General features: G+C 40.7%; 1 protein-coding gene across 1 annotated transcript in view; it reads left to right on the top strand.

Moving 5' to 3' along the window:
- The first annotated feature begins 199 nt into the window (after positions 1 to 199).
- ARHGAP29 (Rho GTPase activating protein 29) overlaps positions 200 to 23,042 on the top strand; it is an 82,105-nt gene continuing 59,262 nt past the window's right edge. Inside the window, exon 1 of the mRNA XM_065409090.1 lies at positions 200 to 461. Coding sequence (XP_065265162.1) covers positions 200 to 461 — 262 coding nt within the window. The remainder of the gene's footprint in view (positions 462 to 23,042) is intronic.

The raw sequence follows: 23,042 nt of genomic DNA, 5'->3' as shown, positions 1-23,042 counted from the left end.
ACATTGAAAATATTTCCAGGCATTGTCAGTATGAAAGTTTTACCTTTCCAATGTTGTTCTCTTCCATTAAAATATCACCCTCTTTTCTCCTCCCCCCCCCCTTATTAATTTTAAGGGCTTCGTCTTTGGCCTTTCAAATGGACATTAAGTGACATTGAATGTTAGCTGCAAGAATTTTATAAGTACTGCATCAGCTGGGATGTTGCGACAGAACGGTGGAAGTAACAAGCGTGGTTTGGGATTAGCCCGACTGTCTACATCCAATTTCTTCACCATCTCCAATTCAGGAAACTGGGGAATGGGGCGCAGCACCAAGAGCAACTCTCTGAGCAGTATTAGCTCCAACTCTGATTGCTATGACAGTCCTGTTGTGGATCCAGAATACATCATGCAGTTGGTGAATGATGTCAGAAAATTTGCAGATGTGCTACTGTATTTGAAAGAAGCCATTCTTTCAGAAGGTATGTCAGCTACTTTATCCTATTTCTTAGCTGATTTGAAATTCACACACACAGCCGTACTCAGTAGGAACAGTAGCAAACATTACTGTGGTTTTTACTTGTGTTTTTTCTTTCTGCCAAATACTTGCATGATTACAGGAAGTGGTGGATGTTACTTTGGGTGCTACGTTTCCTCATCAAACACAGTGCATTCTGTTTCCAAATGAGACATAACATATAGAGCTGATACGGTTGGTAAGACTTGAGTAAAAGGAAGGAGGGGAAAGTCTGGTTCCCATCAGACTGGCTGAACTGACGCTGGAAAAATAGTGAAACTTTAAATCAGTCCTTTAAACAACTGACTGATGTTTTTGTAATTACAAAGTATACTGTTGATATTTTGGCTAAGATCCAGTTTTCCATGCTATTACAACTGTTACTGGTCTAATTTTAATGGAGTTTTAACTTTTCTGTAAAGCTCGCTTTTTCCAGGCCAAGGTATTTTTGTTTACCATCTTCTGCTAGCAGGTGGAAACTACAAATTTGCTTTCTTAGCCCATCCTCCTGGAACACGTCGCTTTTTTTTTTCTTTTCCTAGGGATTTTTTTCTTTCCCAATTTTATAGGGACAGTCCTGATATTTAGGGCTTTGTCTAATAGAGGCGCCTATTACTCCCCACCACCTGTCCCGCTTTTTCACACTTGCTGTCTGGTCACCCTATCTTTTCCTGAAAGGGAAATGCTGTCAGTTTTTCTTGGTCAACAGCAGGAAAGCTTTTCTGAAGAGGTGCTCTCTTGTTAAAACTATGAGCTATGTCCAAACTAGTCTGATATGGGATCCATTGACTGCTATTAGCAGTTTCTCCCACCTGTTTTTACCTGTAGATAGTTGCAACTCCTTTTCCTCCTTCCACCACTACCATCCAATTGTCCCTTTTCTCTTAGTTGCAATTCTAGAATTGTAATGAGCAAGTTGACTTAATTATCTACTTTAAGGAAAGGAAAAATCCATTGAAGTTCTAATTTTCATGAAGCCTGTAGCACGTTAAACATTTTTAGTAGACACAGTAGTCTGTATAATAGCTAGAGCTAGTTTGTGGATATGGTCTGATACTTGCAGCTTCAAGTGGTTTCTCACTGAGAAAAACATTGCTGTTACTAATGTGGCTTATGATTTCTTACAAACATAACCAAAGATCAGATTTATCTGTGGTGTGGGGCGTCCTCTACTTTCCTGTTTAGATTTTGGGTCAGTGTAACAATTGTCACATAAATATTCTGAGGATTTCTGACTTAGCATCACCCCAATAACTGCCTTTGGTTACAAACAAGGATAATAAACGTTAGCTAGAATGGAAAATGCTACTTTCCTGTCACTTGAGGTATTCCCACTTATGTCGAGGTGGCCTCCAGGATCTAAGTTTTATTTAGACAGGGAAAAAAAGAGAGATTCAGGATGTGAATGTAGCCACCATATTGTAAACAGTATACTGTTTTGAGTCTGCAGTTACAGTGAAAGAATTGCACCAGAAAAGTGGTGAACAAGTCTTAAACGTACAGGTAACTTTGAAGCCTAATACTGACTTAAGCGCCACTATTGTTCACCACAGCTTGACACATGGGTAGATGTGGTCATTTGATGTGGTCAAACATGTCTGTCTGGCACCTCTTAACATCTGAATGGACAGTCCACAGGAAACAACTGCCAGAACACAAGTGTATTCTAGCAGCCACAAAGGCAGTTTTAATAAATAAACTCTAAGGCCCCAAAATATAGTGTGGAAGGTAGGTTATGCAATCTCCTTTTAGTCTAGATCACACAATAACTTTATTAAACTGTTTTCACTTTTGTCAGCTTATTAAATTAATGATCTTTTAAAAGGATGGATCTTTAAAAATTTTCTGCATCTATTGGGTGCTGTTACTTGACACTTTGTCCAGAATACATCTGCACAGACTAAGAATGTGTGTAATAAAAATCTCAGATATTGAATAATGCAAAGGTAAACTTTCTTTCAAACTGAGGTGCTCTTCTTTGTACTGCTGACCAATAAATTGGCCCAGCATTTAGGCTGAAGTTAGCAGCTGGCAAATTTCAGAGTAAACAAGGAAAAGCAACTTCACACAACATGTAACTTATGTGTAAAAAATCTCTGACACAGGAGGTCACTGAGACAACACACTGTTTACATATAAAAGGATGGATAACTTTGGTTGCTAATAGTATTTATGATTTACCACCTTCTGAAATTATCCAACTAATTTCAAGTTTTAGAGTGTAAAATAATCAACTGTATGGGCCAGGAAGGAATTTCTCCTGACTCCTTTGGATATCATGACTTGGTGCATTTGAAACTTTCCTTTGCATTGTCTGGTATTAGTACTGCCAGAGTCAGGATACTGGACTTCATGATTAGTATGTCAAATCATATCTTTCCAACTAGCAGTGAAGCTATAATTAATTTATAATTTTCCAATTGTGTGCATCTTCAAACAGCTGTAAAGCAACCTGTTGGAGGTGTTGGTGTAACTTTCTTCAAAATTATGCTGTCTTCAGAGATTAATTAAGATCACTGGACCAGACTTTTGAAGGTATATAGGTGCCTGGTGGGATTTTCAAAAGCACCTAAGGTCCCTAAATACCTTTTAAAAATGTGGCCTATTGTGCGTAGATTCACCCAAACATTGTTCCCTTGGGGACAGGCAGTTGCATTTATAGCACATAACAGCACAGTTGGAGATGCAGCTCTCTACTGCTGCTTTTTCTATTCCCTCAGGTGATCTCATGATGTGACTTAAAAGCAGGCAACCAAAGTCCATGTCTCTCCTCCTGCTTGGGTTAAATGCTTCCCTCAGACAGTTGGCAAACCTTGGTCACTGTGTACCATCCTATATGCTCTTCTTTGCTGTGTCCAGGCTCTCTGAAGCCATCTATCTAGATTTATGTACTGCACTCAACCATAGTATTGTACTATGGAGCCCCAGTTCCTAAGGAGCCTCCTCCAGTTCTCCGCCAGTCTTCCTGGAGAAGATGAGAAGAGCTGCTTTATTTTTGCAGACTTTTATCCTTGGAAAACTTCAGTCTTTCAGAGAACCCAAAGCCTACTTGCTGAAGTTTTCTGTGCTACTGTCAACTATTTCTCTGTCATACAGTGTGCTGTAGCAATGCATCATCGATCAATAGAACAACCTCATGTTGTGCATGCAAAGGCTGATCTCATACTGGAAGTCAAAAGACACTGAGTGTAGGTACTTTATGCTGTTTCCCCTGTTGCTGCCAATGGATCTCTCAATTTTACATTGAAAAGGTAAAATAAGTTATAGCTTAAATAGTACCAGAATTCTCTTGGAAGGGCAGGCCTGGGCAAAGTGTTTATTTTGCCAAACGAAAATTTGTGTTCATAATAGGTGTGTTAACTTGATAACAGGCAACCATTTATTGGCCTCTGCCACTTCAACATTGCTGTGTTTTACCTACTAGTCTTCCATTTATCTGACAAACATTACCCGATTCTATTAAGTGTGATGTCTTGACTCCATAAATATTTTGCCTTTTCAATGCAGATCGACAACTTCTTTTGCAACTATTATTGTTAGTGCTAATATTGTGGGCTTTGACCTGAGGAGGAAGGTTATATAATGCAAAGGCTCACTTAACCAGTACCCTGACCTGGCACAGATTGCTTCAGCTAATCTTCAGGGGCTGACTCTTCTTGCATTGTAGTCAATATCAGAAGTCCCATTGATTTCAATAGGCTTAGGCGCTAAATTTCCAACTGGATTAGCATTTATTTTCCCTGTTGGAAGGGTTTGGCAGTTATTCCCATGGTTCAGTTTTATCATTTTTCTGGTTCTTCTGAGGTAGTGGTGTACTCCTGGGTAAACTATTCAGGTAAGTTACCTTGCATTGAAGAATGTATTTGTGTCTGAACTAGATCATAAACTCCTTTTGAATGTGGACTTTATCTAATGCTTTGTAAAGCAGCAAACATACTGGTGGTCAATAAATAATTACATGAATACTGAACTGCAGAGATTTCCAGAGAGGAGAATGCTGCGTGTTTGAGTCTTCTCACTTTTTATGTCCACTGCAGTGGCATTTCCATTTGCACTAATTAAATGAACCTTGATACAGACTTATCAAAATTTTTTATTTTTGCTGCTTGGACTTCAGGGAGAGTGCTGCTTTTAACCTAAGGTAAAGTAATTGGCAAATCACTGCAGTACTGTTCTTCATGGTTTCTAATGAGCTTTAGTCAGAACTTTGTCCTATCTATCAATTGTTGTTGTTGTTGTTAGATAAAGTGTGACTTAAACAGAGTTTGCGAAATCTACTCCGCTGGTAGGAGTGGGAAGTTTTATCTCTTGCAAAATTGTTTCTAGTGCTTATGGATAGTGCTTGGTAGGTTCTCTCATGAACAGTGTGTAAACTATCCAGTGCCATTTTCCTGAGCATGCAGACAGCTTTTGTACTTTTGCTCTGGTTCATAGCTGTATCAGGTGTGATACACCAAGGCAATATTAATCAGACTTTGATCAGTGCATGGCTGTTCAGAATCTTTTGGGAGGCTTCAAAACTTTCGAATCATGTCAGTTTCATGTTGCTTTGTGAGCAGCAGCACTGCTAGCCTCTGGAGTTATTCACAGAATAAGAAGAACCAAAAAATGGTAGTTGGGGGAAAGAGTAATTTTGGTCTTCTTTTCCACCCTTCACAGCAGCCTGGTAGCTGTAGAGTAAGGGATACTTGTCAAGGAAAATTACAACAGCCAGGAGGCTCCAGGTTGGGGAAGTAAACCAAGGCCTTTTTTCTTTTCAGAAGCTTTGGTTATGGGGGCTGAGATGCTCACCAGCATGGTGCCCAGGGACTTCACTGGTGGGACCACTTCCTCTTGTTTCTGTGTGTGCCTCTATTTAGTAGGTTTAGTCTTCCAGTTAGCAGATACCTGATCCATTTTTTAAGCCCTAGGCTTAAGGCAGCAAGCTAGATAAATAGTTTACTTATATGGAGAAACTGAAAATGGCAGCTTGTTTGAGTGGATCAAAAATGGAGCCTTCGCTCTAAATTCATCAGAAGAGGGTTTTGAATAGCTCTTGTGGCACATAATTGTCAAACTTTATAAGGCAGTGTACAGACTAACCTGGTGTCTATCCCTCTCTCTGAATACCCCTTCCTTTTGAGTCCAGGCATTAAGTTCAAAGTGAGTGTTGTGCTCATGAGATGTGAGGATCAGCTGAAGCAGGGCCTCCCTGAGAGGGACTTTACCCAACTCTCAGCTCTATCATTGTCCATATGTTGTTAAAAGATCAATCTTCTCTATTTCTCTGGCCAGATAATAAATTAGTGCGGCTAAAGGGGAACATCTTGGTCTAAGTTCTGCACTTGAGTAAAAATTTCAAGACTGACTCTATTTTGGCTAAATTACATAAATCAAAATTAGTAGATCTCTTGGTGAAAACAGCTATTTCCCACCTAGCTCAAAATTAGGGTTAGGCATCCTTATTCTTGTTGGGTAGTGTCAGAAACAGCTGACTCTCCAGATTTGACCTACATTTCCCTGGTGTCTTGAAGTAATAGATTCCGTCATCCCTCAGGATCACTGTCAGTTGCGTTAGGGTCTTGTGGGATTAAAGGTACTTCTCCTGCATTGAGGGAATCAAAATAATGGCCAACCCAGTATAAAGACATCAACACTCTTCTAACACAATGGAATGAAAATGGACACACGAGCTATTTGCGTGAATTTAATTTGAAATTATCACACTAGATTTTTAAAGTCTGTTAATGACCTAGAGGAATCCCTTTCCTCTAGTGATTTAAAAAAAAAAAGTAACCCTTTTCTACGCATCTTTTCTGGGACCTGATCTGGTCACTTAGAGTTGCATCAAGCAGTGGAGATGCTATATTCTTACTTGAGTGGTGCCTCAGATTTCAGGTTTCTTTATGTACATTTAAAACATACCAAAACAGGTGCCAATCCTAAACTCCAGACAGCTTTAATAAGAGTTTAAAAGCACAACAAAACACTTTTTTAAAAATCCCCAAAATAAGTCAGTAGGCCATTTAGCAAATGGAAAAATGACCCACATTTAAGTCGCATCCCTCTCTCAAAAGCACCTGTATGATGGTCAGTCCTGAAGTGTGTCCTAAAGCTGCCTCCTCGGACTGTAACTTGCAGCAGTAATGCCGGGAGAGGGTGGCAAACCCTTGAGTAGGAGGCTTCCAGGACACCTAGGGGGAGACTTTCAAAGGCATAGGGCAGTCAGGTACCTATTAAAAATCAATGAGAATTGGATGCCTGATTGTCCTTTGAAAATCTCCCTATTGTGCTTTCTATATAGTGTGGGGATGAAGGTACCCCAATGCATTGAACTATACCTAGTAACTTGCAGATGAGCAATTCACATAGCACAAGTGTTGTAGGTGCACAAGTGAGAGAGGCCTTTTAACAATTATGCTGCTGCGCTCTGTACCAGATTCAGTATGTGTTTAATATGTAGCCACAAGCAGAGCACATGGCCGTAATCTGATCTTGGCTTGACAATATTATGAGTAGGCTTGGCAGGATTTGATTAAAGTTGAAGTTAAGTGTCTTTCAGCTGAAACACTGAAATTGATGAAAAAAATCCATGGGTAGCAGGCCTGCACAAGTGCAGCCTTCCCCCTGCAACTTGTGCCTGCAGGGATCGGGTGTCCTCAGCACTGCAGCAGCGCAGGGAGCCCTCTGCAGCCATGTGCTCTCTCTTTCACCCTCTCACCATCTGGGAGTCCAGGCGCTGTCCCTGAGCAGGAGTCATTCAGCAGCAGGTGGCCTCCCTTGTAGCCGGGGAGCTCATCCTCCTTGGACTCATGATTGGGGATCTCTACCCCAACAGGCCAGGACTACAGTCTCCCCTGCTTCTTGTGGCTGGGTGTTTTGGGCCCTTCAGCCATAAAGGGAGCCCCCTGTAGCCCTGCTGTTGGTTCTGGGAATCCACTGCAGCCTCACTGTCAGTGCTGTCCAAACCCCCCTTTAATTTCATGCAACTTTAAAAGTTAAAGTGGTTTAAAATAGAATAAATTTCTTAAAGATAAAAGTTAATTGTCAATTCTGTCACTACTAGTTATGAGTCATAGTAGTGAGGTCTGCATTTGGGAGAGAAGGCTGCAACCTCCTAATCCATGATCTTAAATGAGCAAAGTCTATTCTGGCTACTCCTGAAAGCAGGTATCAGGGGATCTAACCAAACACTTAAATTACAGACACACCCCTTTGGTCCAGAGGAACAGGTATAAACTTTACCATACCATCCAGTTGCTTTTCTCAGCCCACCAACATCACCTCTTATCTGGACTGAGTTTCAGCCAGCTTGCTCTCAAATAGACTCTGAGAAAGTTGATGAGCTGTACTGTTGGGAACCAAATTTGGTGGTGGTTACCTATTGAAGGCGTCTCATGTAACCCATGCAACTAGCCCATTTGCTTCTCACATGTTGAACAAGAGGGAGGACAGGATAGGATTCCTCAGAGGCACAGGATTGCTCTTGAAAGAGAAGTGATTGCCCTACATTATCCAATTTCTCCAAGAGATTAGAAAAAATCCACCTTGTTCATTTTGTAAAGGAAAAATTTATAGCCACTAAGTGGACATTCTCACCCGTTCGAACCAAAAGCATGAGACAGAGCTTGCAAAGTTTAATATTGACCAAAAAATATCCTAAATATTTAACTTTGCAAATTCGTGCAGTATGCCATTTTTTAAAATAAAAAAAAACTTATGTAGATTGGTGCCACTACCATGTTGTTTTGTTGTGATGTCACCGACATAGTGCATGGTGGAGCATCATTCTGAATGATCTCATTGAGATTGATCCCCATCAGTTTGACTTCAGGGGACCAGGTGGGAGTGCTTATAGAAGCATAGTTTCTGTTCCTAGTGCGAGTCCAGTTCCATTAACTCAGCTTATATAGGATGTTCAGGAAACTCTACTAGAACCATGTTTCACTTTGTTACAATAGTGATCCTTAATTGTATCAAATTAGAGAAGGAAGAAGCACTTTTTTTGCTCTTTGGCTTTGATGTAGTAAATGACAGGGATTTATATTTCTGCCGTTTCCACTGCTTAGAAATGTGTAGTGTACAGCTCTCTCATGACTATACCTGCTGAAATTTACTGTTTTGCATTTTTAGTCAGTATCATGATGGTACATTGAGTAATTATGAGGGTAAAATTCACATCTGGGTATTAAAATGCTAAATTAGCTATACTATGTGCTTAGATTTTAATTCTAGTATATCTGAATGTACTTTCGAGTGTAACCACTTGTTACTCTTTGAGGTAAGCGTTACCTTGAAAGTATAGTTTTATATGCTATATGCGTGGTTCTGAGTTCTTTTAATGAACAATGGCTTCTTTCTGTCTGTCTGTCTCTGTCTGTCTGTCTCCAATCACTGTAAGTAATGTTTGTAGTTATGCTCTAAAATGGTAATGTAGTATCTTGGAATTCTGCTTTCTTGTATAACTACAAAATAGAATTATCACCCTTAAATATCAAATGTCTCTAAAGATCAAATTCTGCAGTATGGCTTCTAAGAGCCTGATAATGCCCTGGTCTCAGATACTAGCTACTATTGAAGTAGATACTGGAATACTTGAGTCCATGGGGCTGGAAAGAAGTGTGTTACATTTCGTATCAGAACGAGTAGCAGGCTTTCCTCATTTATTTTGTTACATATAAAAACTTTCTATTTGTTAGCCTCTATGCAGTACCATACTTTTTCTATTTTCCTCTCAGTGCGGGGGAAATATAGGCGGGTACCTCTTCTGCTCATGTATTTTATATTCTGGTGAAAAGTGAGGGTGTTAATTTGGGGTAGTTGCGGAATTGCCTTGGTCAAGGCTGGCATATTTTATGACTTATGTAAAATCAAGTGTCTTACACATGTGCAGATCACAACTCTTGTGTCTTTTCCTTGCTGTCATACAGCCAGCCAAGGGCAGAGCAGAGAAAGCAGCCTTGCCAGAGAGATTAAAGCACCAATTATGGCTCTTTCCTGTTCAGTCAGGCAGAGCAGAATAGGTGCCACGTTATGGGAATTGCTGGATCAGCCATGAGGGAACGATGCCTATGGAGGGGCCCTCTGCCCCCAAACAAGTGGAAGACAAGGTGGGTTTTGCAGGGCAGGAAGGGAAATAGTATAGGAGGGAGAGCACCTACTTTCCTGTTTGTGTTTGGGAGCTGGGAAGATGACTTCCATGAAGGAGCATTTGCATTAGGACTTTCCATTGGTCCGGCATCTGTGCAGCTGGATGACACTGGTTAGAAATGCCTGCACCCTAGTTACACTGGGCCCAGGATTTTTAAAATGACTAGTGATCGAGTGCCTCATTTTTTGGGAGCTGCCTAATTTCAGACATCTGAGTCCTGATTTTCAGAGCAAGGATATCCAGCTCTTTTGAAAAATTGGGCCCCTTTAAGGTCTTGTCTGAAAATCTTGCATTAGTGCTACCAGCTCTAAGAGTGGGAAGAGTTTTAATCTAGTGTAGATGAAGCCTCAGAGTCAAAGATGAAAGATCCTCTGCTTCCTGCATCCCTTTTAGTTCTTGGTCTTGATGGTGCTGTCGTGGTCAATGTCTTAATCAAATTAAAACTATTGTAGTATCATTGTTGCATTCAACTTTGTTTCTTTACGGACATTTTTTTCTTAGTCCAAAACATAAACTTCCACATTTGCTTCCTAGAGCCTGGCTGACTGGAAAGCCTGCCTATCTTGAATCAATGCAGAAATCTGACAGCAACCATTGGCTGTAGCATGCATGGGCTAATTAAGGAGAAAATACAGTGATCACTTGTTATAATACCAAGAATAGTTTGTATTCCTTTAGTAAACATCTTCAAGTCTGTTATTCTTGTCAGTGCCTTTCTAGTTGAATAGTTCTGGCATGTCAATGAAAGCTACTGCTTTCCCAATAGGAGGATTGGGCTGATGACATCTGAGAATCCTTTGAATTGCAACTGAGGATCTGAATGCGTGAGAATGGCAGGTAACTAAGCTGCTCTGAGCCAAGCTCTTGGGTGGGTCCCCCCCCCCCAAGTGTTGAATTTGCCCAGCACCAATTATGGAGGCAGCATATGAATTTGCGAGAGGCAAGATAAGCTACGTTTCTTACCTTTCAGACTGCCATTGTTGACTTCCTCGTTGATCATGTCTTAAATTAAATTCATAAAGAAACTTATGGAAGTACAGAAAGTAAATCATTACTTTATTACAGAGCATCTATCTTTAACAGTGGCCACAGGAGCATAAAATAATGCTGTCATATACCTAAGCAGTTAATTTGCTCATTAAGTAACCTTCATGTATCTTGGGGAAAGGTCAGAACAATTCAGGTAAAGAATGGCAAATTGATTCTGCCATGGCAGATAACACTGAACAAAGGGGAAAAATAAACTAACATCTACCATTAAATGATTGAATCCTCTTACAACAACTGCAGAATTTCAGGACGCTGGCAACCTGGGGTATGTCTACTTTGCAACGAAAAATCCACGGCACTGAGTCTCAGAGCCCAAGTCAGCTGTCTTGTGCTCTTGGGGCTTGGGTTGTGGGACTAAAAATAGCAGTGTAGGCAGTCAGGCTCAGCTGGAGCCTGGCTCTGAGGCTCTCCCTCCTCGCTGGGACTCAGAACCCAGTCTCCAGCCCAAGCCTAAATTTCTACACTGCAATGCTATAGCCCCACAGCCCAAGCCCCACGTTAGCCGACTTGGCCCAGCCACAGCCATTTCATGGGTCTTGGATTGCAGCGTAGACAAACCCTTTAACTACAGGAACTCCTCACTTAAAGTCCTCCCGGTTAATGTTTTTTCGATGTTAAGTTGCTGATCAATTAGGGAACATGCTCGTTTAAAGTTGTGAAATGCTCCCTTCTAATGTCATTTGGCAGCCGCCTGTTTTGTCCGCTGCTTACAGGAAGAGCAGCCCGTTGCAGCTAGCTGGTGGGTGGTTGGAACCAGGGTGGACCAGCAGTCCCACTATCAGCTCCCCCCTCCCCTAAGTTCCCTGTGCAGCAACTGTCCCTTCCCCCACTGCCATGTGCTGCTCCCTGCCTTGGAGCTGCTCCAAGAGACTCCTGCTTGCTGTACGGGGGGAGGGGGAAAGAGAGGGGATAATGTCAGGGTATCTCCCCCTCCCCCCTGCTCCTGCACCCTGCTTCACCCCATCTTCCATAGAGCAGGGGGGACACACGATGGAGGGAGCTTCCAGGCAGTACCTGCGGGTCTCAGATCTCAGCAAGCTGATTTAATTAACAAGGCAGTGTATTTAAGCCTGGGGTCAGCTACTTAAAGGGGAAATGCACATTTTTTCTCTCACACACAGTGGTGTGTCTCTCTGTATGCCCTCCCTCCTTTCCTGCTGCCTTGTAGAGTGTGAGAGTTAACCCTTGTGGGCTCAGTCAATTGCTAGTTCATTTAGCAGTAAGGTATTCCCTGGGAAATATCCCACCCTCTGACTTCACCACCTCAGCCAAGCTTCACAATCATCATCACTGTGTACCAGTATTAAATTGTTTGTTTCAAACTTATACTGTGTGTGTGTGTGTATGTATGTATGTGTGTGTGTGTGTGTGTGTGTGTATATATATATATATAATATTCTTTTGTCTGATGAAAAAAAATTTCCCTGGAACCTAACCCCCTCATTTACATTAATTCTTATGGAGAAATTGGATTCGCTTAACATCGTTTCGCTTAGTTGCATTTTTCAGGAACATAACTACAACGTTAAGTGAGGAGTTCCTGTACAGCAATATTTATTAGTGTTATCACTTCTAGGATCATTAGTTTGTCTCATTTCTCTGATAGTTTTTGGTATAGCTATAAAACCAATTTGGGGTTGAAACATGGTGCTTCAGATGACTTTTTATATTCCATAGCTGCTGCCCAAACTTAATCCATAACGGACTAACTGTATGTTTAAATGCATTTGACTGCACTTGTGTATGAGTACGGCTCTGTGTCACGGAAGTGACCGATTCTGTCACGTCTGCAGCAGCCCTGCGGCTGGCCCAGGAGCCACCTGAGCAGCTCGGGCAGTCCCAAGGTCAGTCACACTGGCTGCTTCTGGGGCAGTCTCATGCCCCCCCACCCCCGCACACACACTTCCCAGCAGCAGGAGTTTGGGTGTGGGAGGGCTCAGGGCTGGGGGTTGGGGTCACTGCTTACCCTGGGGGGGTGGGGGGCTCCTTTCCCTCAGGTCCTCTAGCTCCACATGCTGCCTCTGCCGACAGCCAGGCACTGCCCCTGCAGCTCCCATTGGCCATGGTTCCCAGCCAATGTGAGCTGCAGAACTGGGGCTGGGGCGGAGCAGAGACAGCATGTGGAGCTCTAGTGAGCTGAGGCTGCTGCTTCAGGGCGGCCCGGGGGGGGGCAAGTGGGGCAGTTTGCCCCGGGCCCCACAGGAGCCCCCATGAGAATATACTATTCTATAGTACTGCAACTTTTTTTATGGAAGGGGCTCCCGAAATTGCTTTGCCCCAGGCCCCCTGAATCCTCTGGGCAGCCCTGTGCTGCTTCCCAGGAGCTGGGTAAGGAGCCTGACCCATTCCTACCAATCCCTCTCCCCAGCACCCGTGCTGCTTCCCCGGGCTGCACGCCTCCCTCTCCCCCCCCTCCCCCCCCCCCCCCAGCACCTACGGCACCCACCCAGCCCACCCCAGTTTTAGTCAGGGGTATTTTTAGTAACAGTCATGGACCGGTCATCGGCCGTGAATTTTTGTTTACTGCCCATGACTGTTACTAAAAATACCTGTGACTAAAACCTAGCCTTATGTATGAGTGACCATCTGGCCTGCAGTGATTCTGGGGTCTGCAGCACCAATATTGTACCTAATAGTTGAGCTCATATTAGTTTAAACCTGGGGTGGTGAATGTGAGGTAAGACTTTAATATCCCTCTTGGTGCTCTGCCACCCCTTCCCTGCAAAGTATCTGTAGTTCTGACTCCCAAGCATCCTGCTTGCCATATTGTCCCATTTCTTGCAGACTCTTGGGTATTCAGACATTAGAACCTTATAGAGATTCATGAGAGTAGGGCTCTTTGTGCAGATTTCAGATCTGCACCATCAGAACTCTCCTTTTACAAGGTGGTTAATAGGAGTCTTTGTAGCCATCAGACCAAATAGATACCCCACTCTCACCAGGCTCCTAAGATCTGCTGGAGAGGAGCAGAATTCCTTGTTTCTCTGTTGGGTAGCAGACCTTAAGACCACTTAAACACACACAGGCATAGAACTTGCTAACTTTACATTTTCTGGATTTTTAACGTTTGGATTTTTATCAACAATAAAGTTCTTGAAAGGTAATCTACCGTCAAACCACTGATGTGCCTGCAATTTTAACTTCACCTTAAGGTATGTTGTGTTACATATATATAGATTTCTAAATGGCTGCCAAAGAGAAAGTGGTATGGGACTGTCAAAAATAGGTGAAGATGGGGATGGAGTTTCAAGAATAAGTGTATTTAAAAAAATAATAATCTTGCAACCAAGACTTTAACTAGGCAGGAAATAATTGCCATATTAATGTTGCTAGCTCATTGCAGAACTCTTTATCTTAACTGTAAAATATCACATGCATGGAAAAATTATACTGCTGTATCTGTTACTCAATAAACAAAAGAAATTGTGAAGTTCACTTCTAGCAAAGTTGTTTTCTGGGTCTTTACAGTTGGCTGCAGAGTGTCTAATGCAGATTGTTAATGATGGATATTAAATACTACTCTTTCAATTAGTTTGTTGTTAGTTTTAAGGTTAAATAACAACCAAATGGACTTTTTGATTAGCAAACTGGTTTGTGGTTGATACTACTTCCCCTCCCCCAGCCACATAGTCTGCATTCCTTCAGAACAAATGTTCACTTGTTGCTATAGTCTAAGATCAACAGTCAGTAGGGGTGTGTGTTTTGAGCACATGTGGATGTACAAAATGTAAAATAAACTTTTATGGAAAACTTCAGTTTTATAATAATAATAATAATAATTATAATAATAATTAATGGAGATATCCCATCTCCTAGAACTGGAAGGGACCTTGAAAGGTCATCAAGTCCAGCCCCCTGCCTTCACTAGCAGGACCAAGTACTGATTTTGCCCCAGATCCCCAAGTGGCCCCCTCAAGGATTGAACTCACAACCCTGGGTTTAGCAGGCCAATGCTCAAACCACTGAGCTATCCCTCCCCCCAGGGATTTTTTGTTGACTTAAAATAATTTACATATCCATAAGTTTTGTTGACTTAAAATAATTTACATATCCATCTTTAAGAACAACTTAAAACTAGGGCTGTCAAGCGAGTAAAAAAATTAATCCTGCAATTAATCGCACTGTTAAACAATAATAGAACACCATTTATTTAAATATTTTTGGATGTTTTTGACATTTTCAAATATATTTATTTCAATTACAACACAAAATGCAAAGTGTACAGTGCTCATTTTATATTTATTTTTGATTACAAGTATTTGCACTGTAAAAAAATAGTATTTTTCAATTAACCAAATACAAGTACTGTACTGCAATCTTTATCATGAAAGTTGAACTTACAAATGTAGAATTATGTACAGAAAATAACTACATTCAAAAACAAAACAATGTAAAACTTTAGAGTCTGCAAGTCCACTCAGTCTTACTATTTGTTCAGCCAATCACTCAGACAAACAAGTTTGTTTACATTTGCAGGAGATAATGCTGCCCACTTCTTGTTTACAGTGTCACCTGAATCTCATGTAGCCAGTGTTGCAAGATATTTATGTGCCAGATGCGCTAAAGATTCATATGTCCCTTCATGCTTCAAACACCATTCCAGCAGACATACGTCCATGCTGATGACGGGTTCTGATCAATAACAATCCAAAGCAGTGTGGATCGATGCATGTTCATTTTCATTATCTGAGTCAGATGCCACCAGCAGAAGGTTGATTTTCTTTTTTGGTGGTTCAGGTTCGGTAGTTTCCTTATTGGAGTGTTGCTCTTTTAAGACTTTTGAAAGCATGCTCCACACCTCGTCCCTCTCAGATTTTGGAAGGCACTTCAGAGTCTTAAACCTTGGGTCGAGTGCTGTAGCTATCTTTCGAATTCTCACATTGGTACCTTCTTTGCGTTTTGTCAAATCTGCAGTGAAAGTGTTCTTAAAATGTACATGTGCTGGGTCATCATCCGAGACTGCTATAACGTTAAATATATGGCAGAATGTGGGTAAAACAAAGCAGGGGACATAAAATTCTCCCCCAAGAGTTCAGTCACAAATTTAATTAATGCATTATTCTTTTAACGAGCGTCATAAGCATGTCATCTGGAATGGTGGCCAAAGCATGAAGGGGCATACAAATGTTTAGCATATCTGGCATGTAAATACCTTGCAATGCCGGCTAAAAAAGTGCCATGCAAATGCCTGTTCTCACTTTCTGTTGACGTTGTAAATAAGAAGAGGGCAGCATTATCTCTTGTAAATGTAAACAAACTTGTTTGTCTTAGCGATTGGCTGAACAAGAAGTAGGACTGAGTGGATTTGTAGGCTCTGAAGTTTTACATTATTTTGTGTTTGAGTGCAGTTATGTAACCAAAAAAAATCTACATTTGTAAGTTGCACTTTCATGACACAGAGATTGCACTCCAGTACTTGAATGAGGTGAATTGAAAAATACTATTTCTTTTGTTTATCTTTCACGGTGCAAATATTTGTAACCAAGAATAATATACACTTTGATTTCAATTATAACACAGAATACATTATATATAAAAATGTAGGAAAACATCCAAAATATTTAATAAATTTCAGTTGGTCTATTGTTTAACAGTGCGATTAATCGCAATTAATTTTTTTGTTGTGTGAGTTAACTGCGATTAATCGACAGCTCTACTTACTGGTATTTTTTTAATGAAAATATTTTATGCACTCAAAAACACTCACCATTGCTCAACTCTCTACCCAGTTAAGTCAATGATAAAACTCTCACTAACTTCAGTGGGAGCAGTTAGGCCAATGCTAAGTACTTTTGAAGATCCCAACTTTTTTGTCCGAATTCGTTTGTGTTCAGAAGTGGGAAAGGTTTCCATGTTTCCTAGTTTTAGAAATGTGGCTCTTCTGCCATTATATCATTAACAATAGTTCATCTATAGCAAATGAATGCTGTTAATCTCTATATATAATAATTTAATTAGAATGAATGTATTCTTCATTTTATAGCATCATTTCTAAAAGTGAAGTCAGAAACTGAAATAAATATCAGTGTTGTACATGTGCTCCTGGAAACAATAAAAAGCTTGATTATCTTCCTGTCAACCCCTTCCTCCCCCAATAAAGTAACTTGATCATGACTCAGTTGACTCTTAGGACCAGATACATTGAGTTAGAAGGTTCCTTGTTCACATAAGCATTTTGATTATAAGCATACTTTAAAATGACACAACTTCCATGGCATCAAATGAACAGATAAAATGCACACTCAAACTTCATTGTCTAACTGTTCCTCTTGTATCTGGGTGAAATGAAAGTTTGTTCCTTAGGTCACTTAGCATTAATGTTCTAAATGGGAATTGGGGTTTGGGGAATGTGCAAGGAACAAAGGAATTGCTTCAGATTTTCAACTACTTCTGCACCCCTTCTAAAGAATGGACACATAAATTTACTATATATTTTGCTGATTCAGGAACTTCAAATCAAAGAGTAAAGAGAAGTTCTGCTTCCCACATTTGAAGAAATATGAGCGCATGATTTGTTTTGCAATTAGTTTGCTTCCCATAAATGCTTATTATGCGTGCCTCTTATCTCTTAGAAATGAAGTTGAAAAGGATTCTCAACTTGATATTTAGTTATTCTGATCAAACTAAACAAGTAAAGGAATCTAACACTTTTCCAGCTATTAAAGCAGACGCTGGATTTTGCTCAGACGTAATAGGACTACTTTAGATAAGTTGTGTGTGGTCATTGTTCAAAATCTGAATCTAAGGTGTTGAAGTTGCTATCATATTTAAGGCAATGCACTGATTGTGCTAATGCATATAGCTCTTCTTGCCTCAGTGCACATGCCAAATAATCATTTTAATTCTGCCTTATTTGTATCTGAAAGTTATGAATTTAGGACAGACATTTGAATTCAGTATTTTGTTTACTAAAGTAACTAATAATGCCTTTAGAAGGTTTTTTCCTTCATCTGTTTTGTTAAAACTATGCAAGGGTTACATGGATGCAGTTCTCTAAACTGAGATTACTTTTGCATTAAAAATAAAACCCATGAAAAAATGGGGAAGTATCACATGACTACTTTCGGAAGGTGGCTGACTGAAAAATACTGAAACCTGTGTTTGTGAAGTTCAGTGCTGTGGGATTCCCTTGGAGACTTCTCTTCACTTGGCTTCTCAAGAACTTCTTTCGACTCCGGCCTTCGTCACTCAGGTATCTCTCTGGCATACAGCAGTGCTAGGCTGAGTTGATTAGCATACATCTCAGCTGTTTAGGACCTGCAGAACATTGGAGAGAACCTGAAGTGATGTCCCTCTACCTCACAGGCAGCTGTTTTCCCTTTTGTCCTCCTTTGTCCTTCCATGGAGTTGCCAGATGGCCAGGCAAAGATTCTGAGGCAATTTACACAGTGCTTCCTATCTAGCAATTGTTGGATCTAAGGCTCCAATTTGGAGGAGCCATTGGTGGTTACCACAGATAGAACAAGTCAACATTATGACCAATGTCTGAAGGCAGACTCCTAGGAAGAGGAAACTTTGTTTCAGCTACTAAAAAGACTCTGGGCAAGTAACAGTGTTATTATGTAGCTCAAGTTGCAAATAAATTATTTTAAGTTCAATATATACTATTTTAGTCATCTTGTTCGCATGCCCTGGCTTTTAAATAGTATTCTACCAGACTGAATTGGGAGTCGTACACACTTAAGTCAAATTTAGCTCACTATATAGCAAGAGTTACATGCAGTTAGTTTAAAGAATATATAGCCAGATATCTTGCATTCCAGGATAGTTTGGTATTAATCTCTCCCAGCCTCTATTTTATCTGTATTTCTAGGGAGATACAGTTTTCTTCTTGTTCTTGTACTTTTTTTTTTTTTTTTTTTTTTTTTTTTTTTTTTTACACTTTTACAGCCAAGTAGTATTATCTGTAGGCTCACAGGCCATGCTTAAACTGATTCCTCCCCAGTGACTAAAATCAATAAACCAAATAATCCAAATAATAAATAATTGCTGCAAAGAGCCTGGAAAATGTATTCTTATTTTAAGGATTCTAGTCTATTTTTAAGAGCCTGGAGACAATTTTTTAACTACGCAGATAACTATGCACAGTGTGTAAACATTGAGAAACAGTTTTAAAGTAGTTTAAGTAGGCTTTAGTGTCTTACGGTTGTAGTTACAGTTCTGATGGAAGTGTTGAGGTACTCCTACTCTATGAAATTGTTCTTTTGATACCAAATCCTTCCAGCTGTGTGTTTGTTGCCACCACCTCTCCTGGATGTGACAAAGGTTTGACTTCTAGTGCACCGAGGGATGAATTATTTGTAACACCTGTTACCACTGTGTTCTAGGCATCTTGTTCCACTTGTTTGGGATTACTGTAATGTGTGAAAATGATTTGCCCCTTTTTTCTTCCACTAGTGAGGGCCAGTAGGGGGGATCCTCTACTTCCATTGCTGATGCCAGTTAACAACAGAGGGTCCATTTCTTAGTGCAGACTGGGCATTGATGTTTCTTGAATCAGTCAGTTAGCAGCTATGGAAGTATTGACTGAAATGAAGTTGCCAACAGAGATCAGAATAGAGAGAATGATGCTAAATTATTCTGATTGGCTTTCTCTGCCAGTTAAAAAATGAATTTCTGCATTGCAGATGGCCACCTAACAGGAATTACACTTTCTGGTAGGGAAGGGTCTAAATACAGGTGGCAGTTATTCATCTCTTTTTTGTTTTTAAGTCCTGCATTCTATAGCACTCTCTCTTAGCCATGATTCTTGAGTGTTACAGTATGTGATCTCCAAAAGGTGTACCTTAAAAGGCACTTATAGCCAGGGTTCCCAACTTGGATGCTTGATTGGTCTGGGGTTCCTCTATCGTGGTGGTGGTGGTGTTAGTTGATATACAGTCCAAATTTTACTCTTTGGCCACAACCCTTTATATTTCAATCTCCCTATGTTCTCAGCTGAATTCATGAACCTATGCTTTTATGAAAAGCTATTTCTAATTTTGTTTGCTGAAGTAGCTACAGATAAAGGGCACTTTTGGAGGGGTAGTTTACGGGGAGTGCTAAACGTTCACACAAATCCTTTCTTTACATTGGAGATAGTGATATGAACCGAGCATTATAGTGAATCAATTTCTTGCATTCCTGAACAGAGCTTAATATTGTCAAATCATTATTAGTAATAGTAATTTGTTACTGTAGTGCTTAGGATCTCTAGGCATGGACCAGGACTCGATTGTACTAGGTGCTGCACAAACACCATGCAAAAAGACATTCCTTGCTCCAAAGAGCTTACAATCTATTATAACTGGATATGATTTTTGTCACGGTAAAATTATGCAAAATTCACAGAGCAGTCGTGGTAAAAATGTACAGAATCAGGGTATGGTCACGGGGACTGAAGACAAAGCCCGAGCCCCACCACGGGGGGCTGAAGCCGAAGAAGTCTCAGAGATCTGATAGTCACGAAATCCATGCCCAAATCTTATCCTTAATTATAAGACAAGAGACAACAGATGGCTACAGACAAAGATGCGGGCGAGTACAAGGAAACAATGAGACAGTATTGGTTATATGATAGGCAGAGGTCTCAGCACACCCGTGGTCTGACTGTTGTCGGTGTTTTGTCAGCATCACGCAAAAGAGAGTTTAAAGGAGGAGTCTGAAGGGGGATAATTACAGGGAACTTCTCTCAAGTGCGAGAGGCAGAATTAAAAGGAGGGTAATATAATTAATGCTAATCAACATGGGTAAATGGTAAATAGATCTTGTCAAACTATCGTGATATATTTTTTTTTTATGAGATTACAAGTTTGGTTGATAAAGGTAATAGTGTTGATGTAATATATTTTAACTTCTGTAAGAAATTTTGTCTTGCACGACACTTTGATTAAAAAACTAGAACAATATAAAATTAACATGGCAGACCTTAAATGGATTAAAAGTTGCTTATCTGATAAATCTCAAAATGTAATTGTAAATGGGAATGATTATGGAGCACTTGTGTTTATAGTGGGGTCCTGCAGGGTTCTTGACCCTACACTATTTAACATTTTTATTGATCATCCGGAAGAAAACAAAATCCTCACTGATTGAGTTTGCAAATGACATAAAAATTGGAGGAGTGATAAATAATGAAGAGGACAGCTCAATGATATAGTGTGATCAGGATCGCTTGGTAAGCTGGGCACAAGCATACAATATGATGTAAATATATATATCTAGGAACAAAAGAATGTAGGCCATACTTGCAGGATGGTGGACTCTAGCCTGGGAAGTAAGGACTCTACAAAAGATTTGGGGGTTCATGGTGGATAATCAGCTGAACCTGAGCTTCCAGTGTGACACTGTGGCCAGGGCTACCACAATCTTTGGGTGGATAAACAGGAATCTCGACTAGGAGTAGAGAGGTTATTTACCTCTGTTTTTGGTATTGGTCAGATCACTGCTGGAGTCCTGTGTCCAGTTGTGTCCACGATTCAAGGAGATGGTTGGTGAATTGGAGAGGGTTCCGAGAAGAACCACAAGAATGATTAAAGGATTAGAAAACTGCCTTCTAGTGATAGATTCAAGGTACTCAGTGTATTTAGATTAACAAAGAGAAGGTTAAGGAGTGACTTGATTACACTCTATAAATACCTACACAGGGAACAAATATTTGATAATGGGCTCTTCAAATTAGCAGACAAAGGCACAACAAGATCCAACAGCTGAAAGTTGAAGCTAGACAAATTCAGGCTGGAAATAAGGCATACATTTTTAACAGTGAGGATTATTACAGTTTACTAAGGATCATGGTGGATTCTCTGTCCCTGGCAATTTTTAAATCAAGATTGTAAGTTTTCCTAAAAGATATGCTCTAAGAATTATTTTGGGGCAGTTCTCTGGCCTGTGTTATACAGGAGGTCAGACTAGATGATCACAGTGGTTCCTTCTGACCTTTGACGCTATGGGAGAAAGTAGAAAGGTGCATGCTCAAAAATTAACAAGTGGGCTATGGAGACTGACATCATTGGTCGATGGGAGGCATGAATCGACATGTCAGTAGTGAATGCAAGATGAAGGTAGGGTCATGTGGGCCTTGGAAGTGGAGACAAGTAGCTTAGGTTTGAATCTCTCCACTGGCTCCCCCTTCTCTATTGTATCAAAGAAAGGGGTGATATGGTCAAAGCATTCGGCTAGGACAGGGTACTCAAACTTCATTGCACCGTGACCCCTTTCTGACAAGGAAAATTACTACATGACCCCAGGAGGGGGGAACCGAAGTCTGAGCCCTGCTGCTCTGGGGAGGGGGTACAAAGCTGAAGCCCTAGGTGGGAGGCCTGTAACCTGAGCCTCGCCACCAGGGCTGAAGCCCTCGGGCTTCGGCTTCAGCCCTAGGAAGTGGGGCTTGGGCTTTGGCCCCGGGGCCCAACAAGTCTAACGCCAGGCCTGGCGACCCCATTAAAACAGGATTGCAACCCACTTTGGGGTCCTGGTCTACAGTTTGAGAACCGCTGGGCTAGGAGAATGATAGGTGCAGCAGCATTCTGAATGGATGTGTGGGGGCAAGACTGCATATATCATGGCCAGAGTACAGTAGTGATACTCTAGTAATCGAGATGCAAGGTGAGAGCCTGGATAAATTTTTGTTGTGTGGATGGATAGAAAACGATGTATCTTAGATGTTGTGCAGAAAGAATCTGCAATGTTTAGACAGATCTCTCTCTCTCTCTCATTTCTAGACTATAAGTTGAAGATGAGTCTCAGGTTGTGGGCCTGAATGACAGGCAGGATGGTGCTGTTGTCCAAAATAACTGAAAAGGAGATGGGATGGAGGAAAGATTAAGAGCTCTGTTTTAGTCATGTTGAGATTGATCTGCTGATTAGATATCCACATGGAGATGTAATAGAGGCCAACATTTTAATTTGGATGCAAAGACAGGTCTGGAATAAAAAGGTAGGTTTTAATAATAAAAAAAAATAAATTGTCAAGTCAGATGCGGCTAAAGTACTTATTGACATCAGCCCTGACTGATGATGGAAATGTAACCTTAATTTACATACACCTTATGTTGGGAATGGGGGAGGGGTATTAAATATGTAGCTTATTCAAAAATACTTCCCCCAGTCTGGCCATCACCTTTTCCCATTCTGTAGCTTTTGGACAGCCCCACATGTTCTTTGGTATTGGTCAGTGTTTAATAGCTAGGCTAAAGGCTTTTTTGGCAGTTGGGGACAGTCTTGTACAAATACATAGCCAAAAAGTAAATGTATGTACAGATTTGGCCTCTTCCTGCCATATATTCTGCGTCATTTTTAATTGTAAGCTGTTCATAGCTGGGATCATGTCTAATTACATATGTTCAGCACCTCGTGCAATTGAGTGCTCTTTACGCAATAGCCTAA

This window comes from Emys orbicularis, chromosome 8, assembly GCF_028017835.1.
Source record: "Emys orbicularis isolate rEmyOrb1 chromosome 8, rEmyOrb1.hap1, whole genome shotgun sequence".
Classification (NCBI taxonomy): Eukaryota; Metazoa; Chordata; order Testudines; family Emydidae; genus Emys; species Emys orbicularis.
The sequence above is the reverse complement of the archived record's forward strand: the minus strand, read 5'-3'. Positions and strand labels throughout refer to the sequence as shown.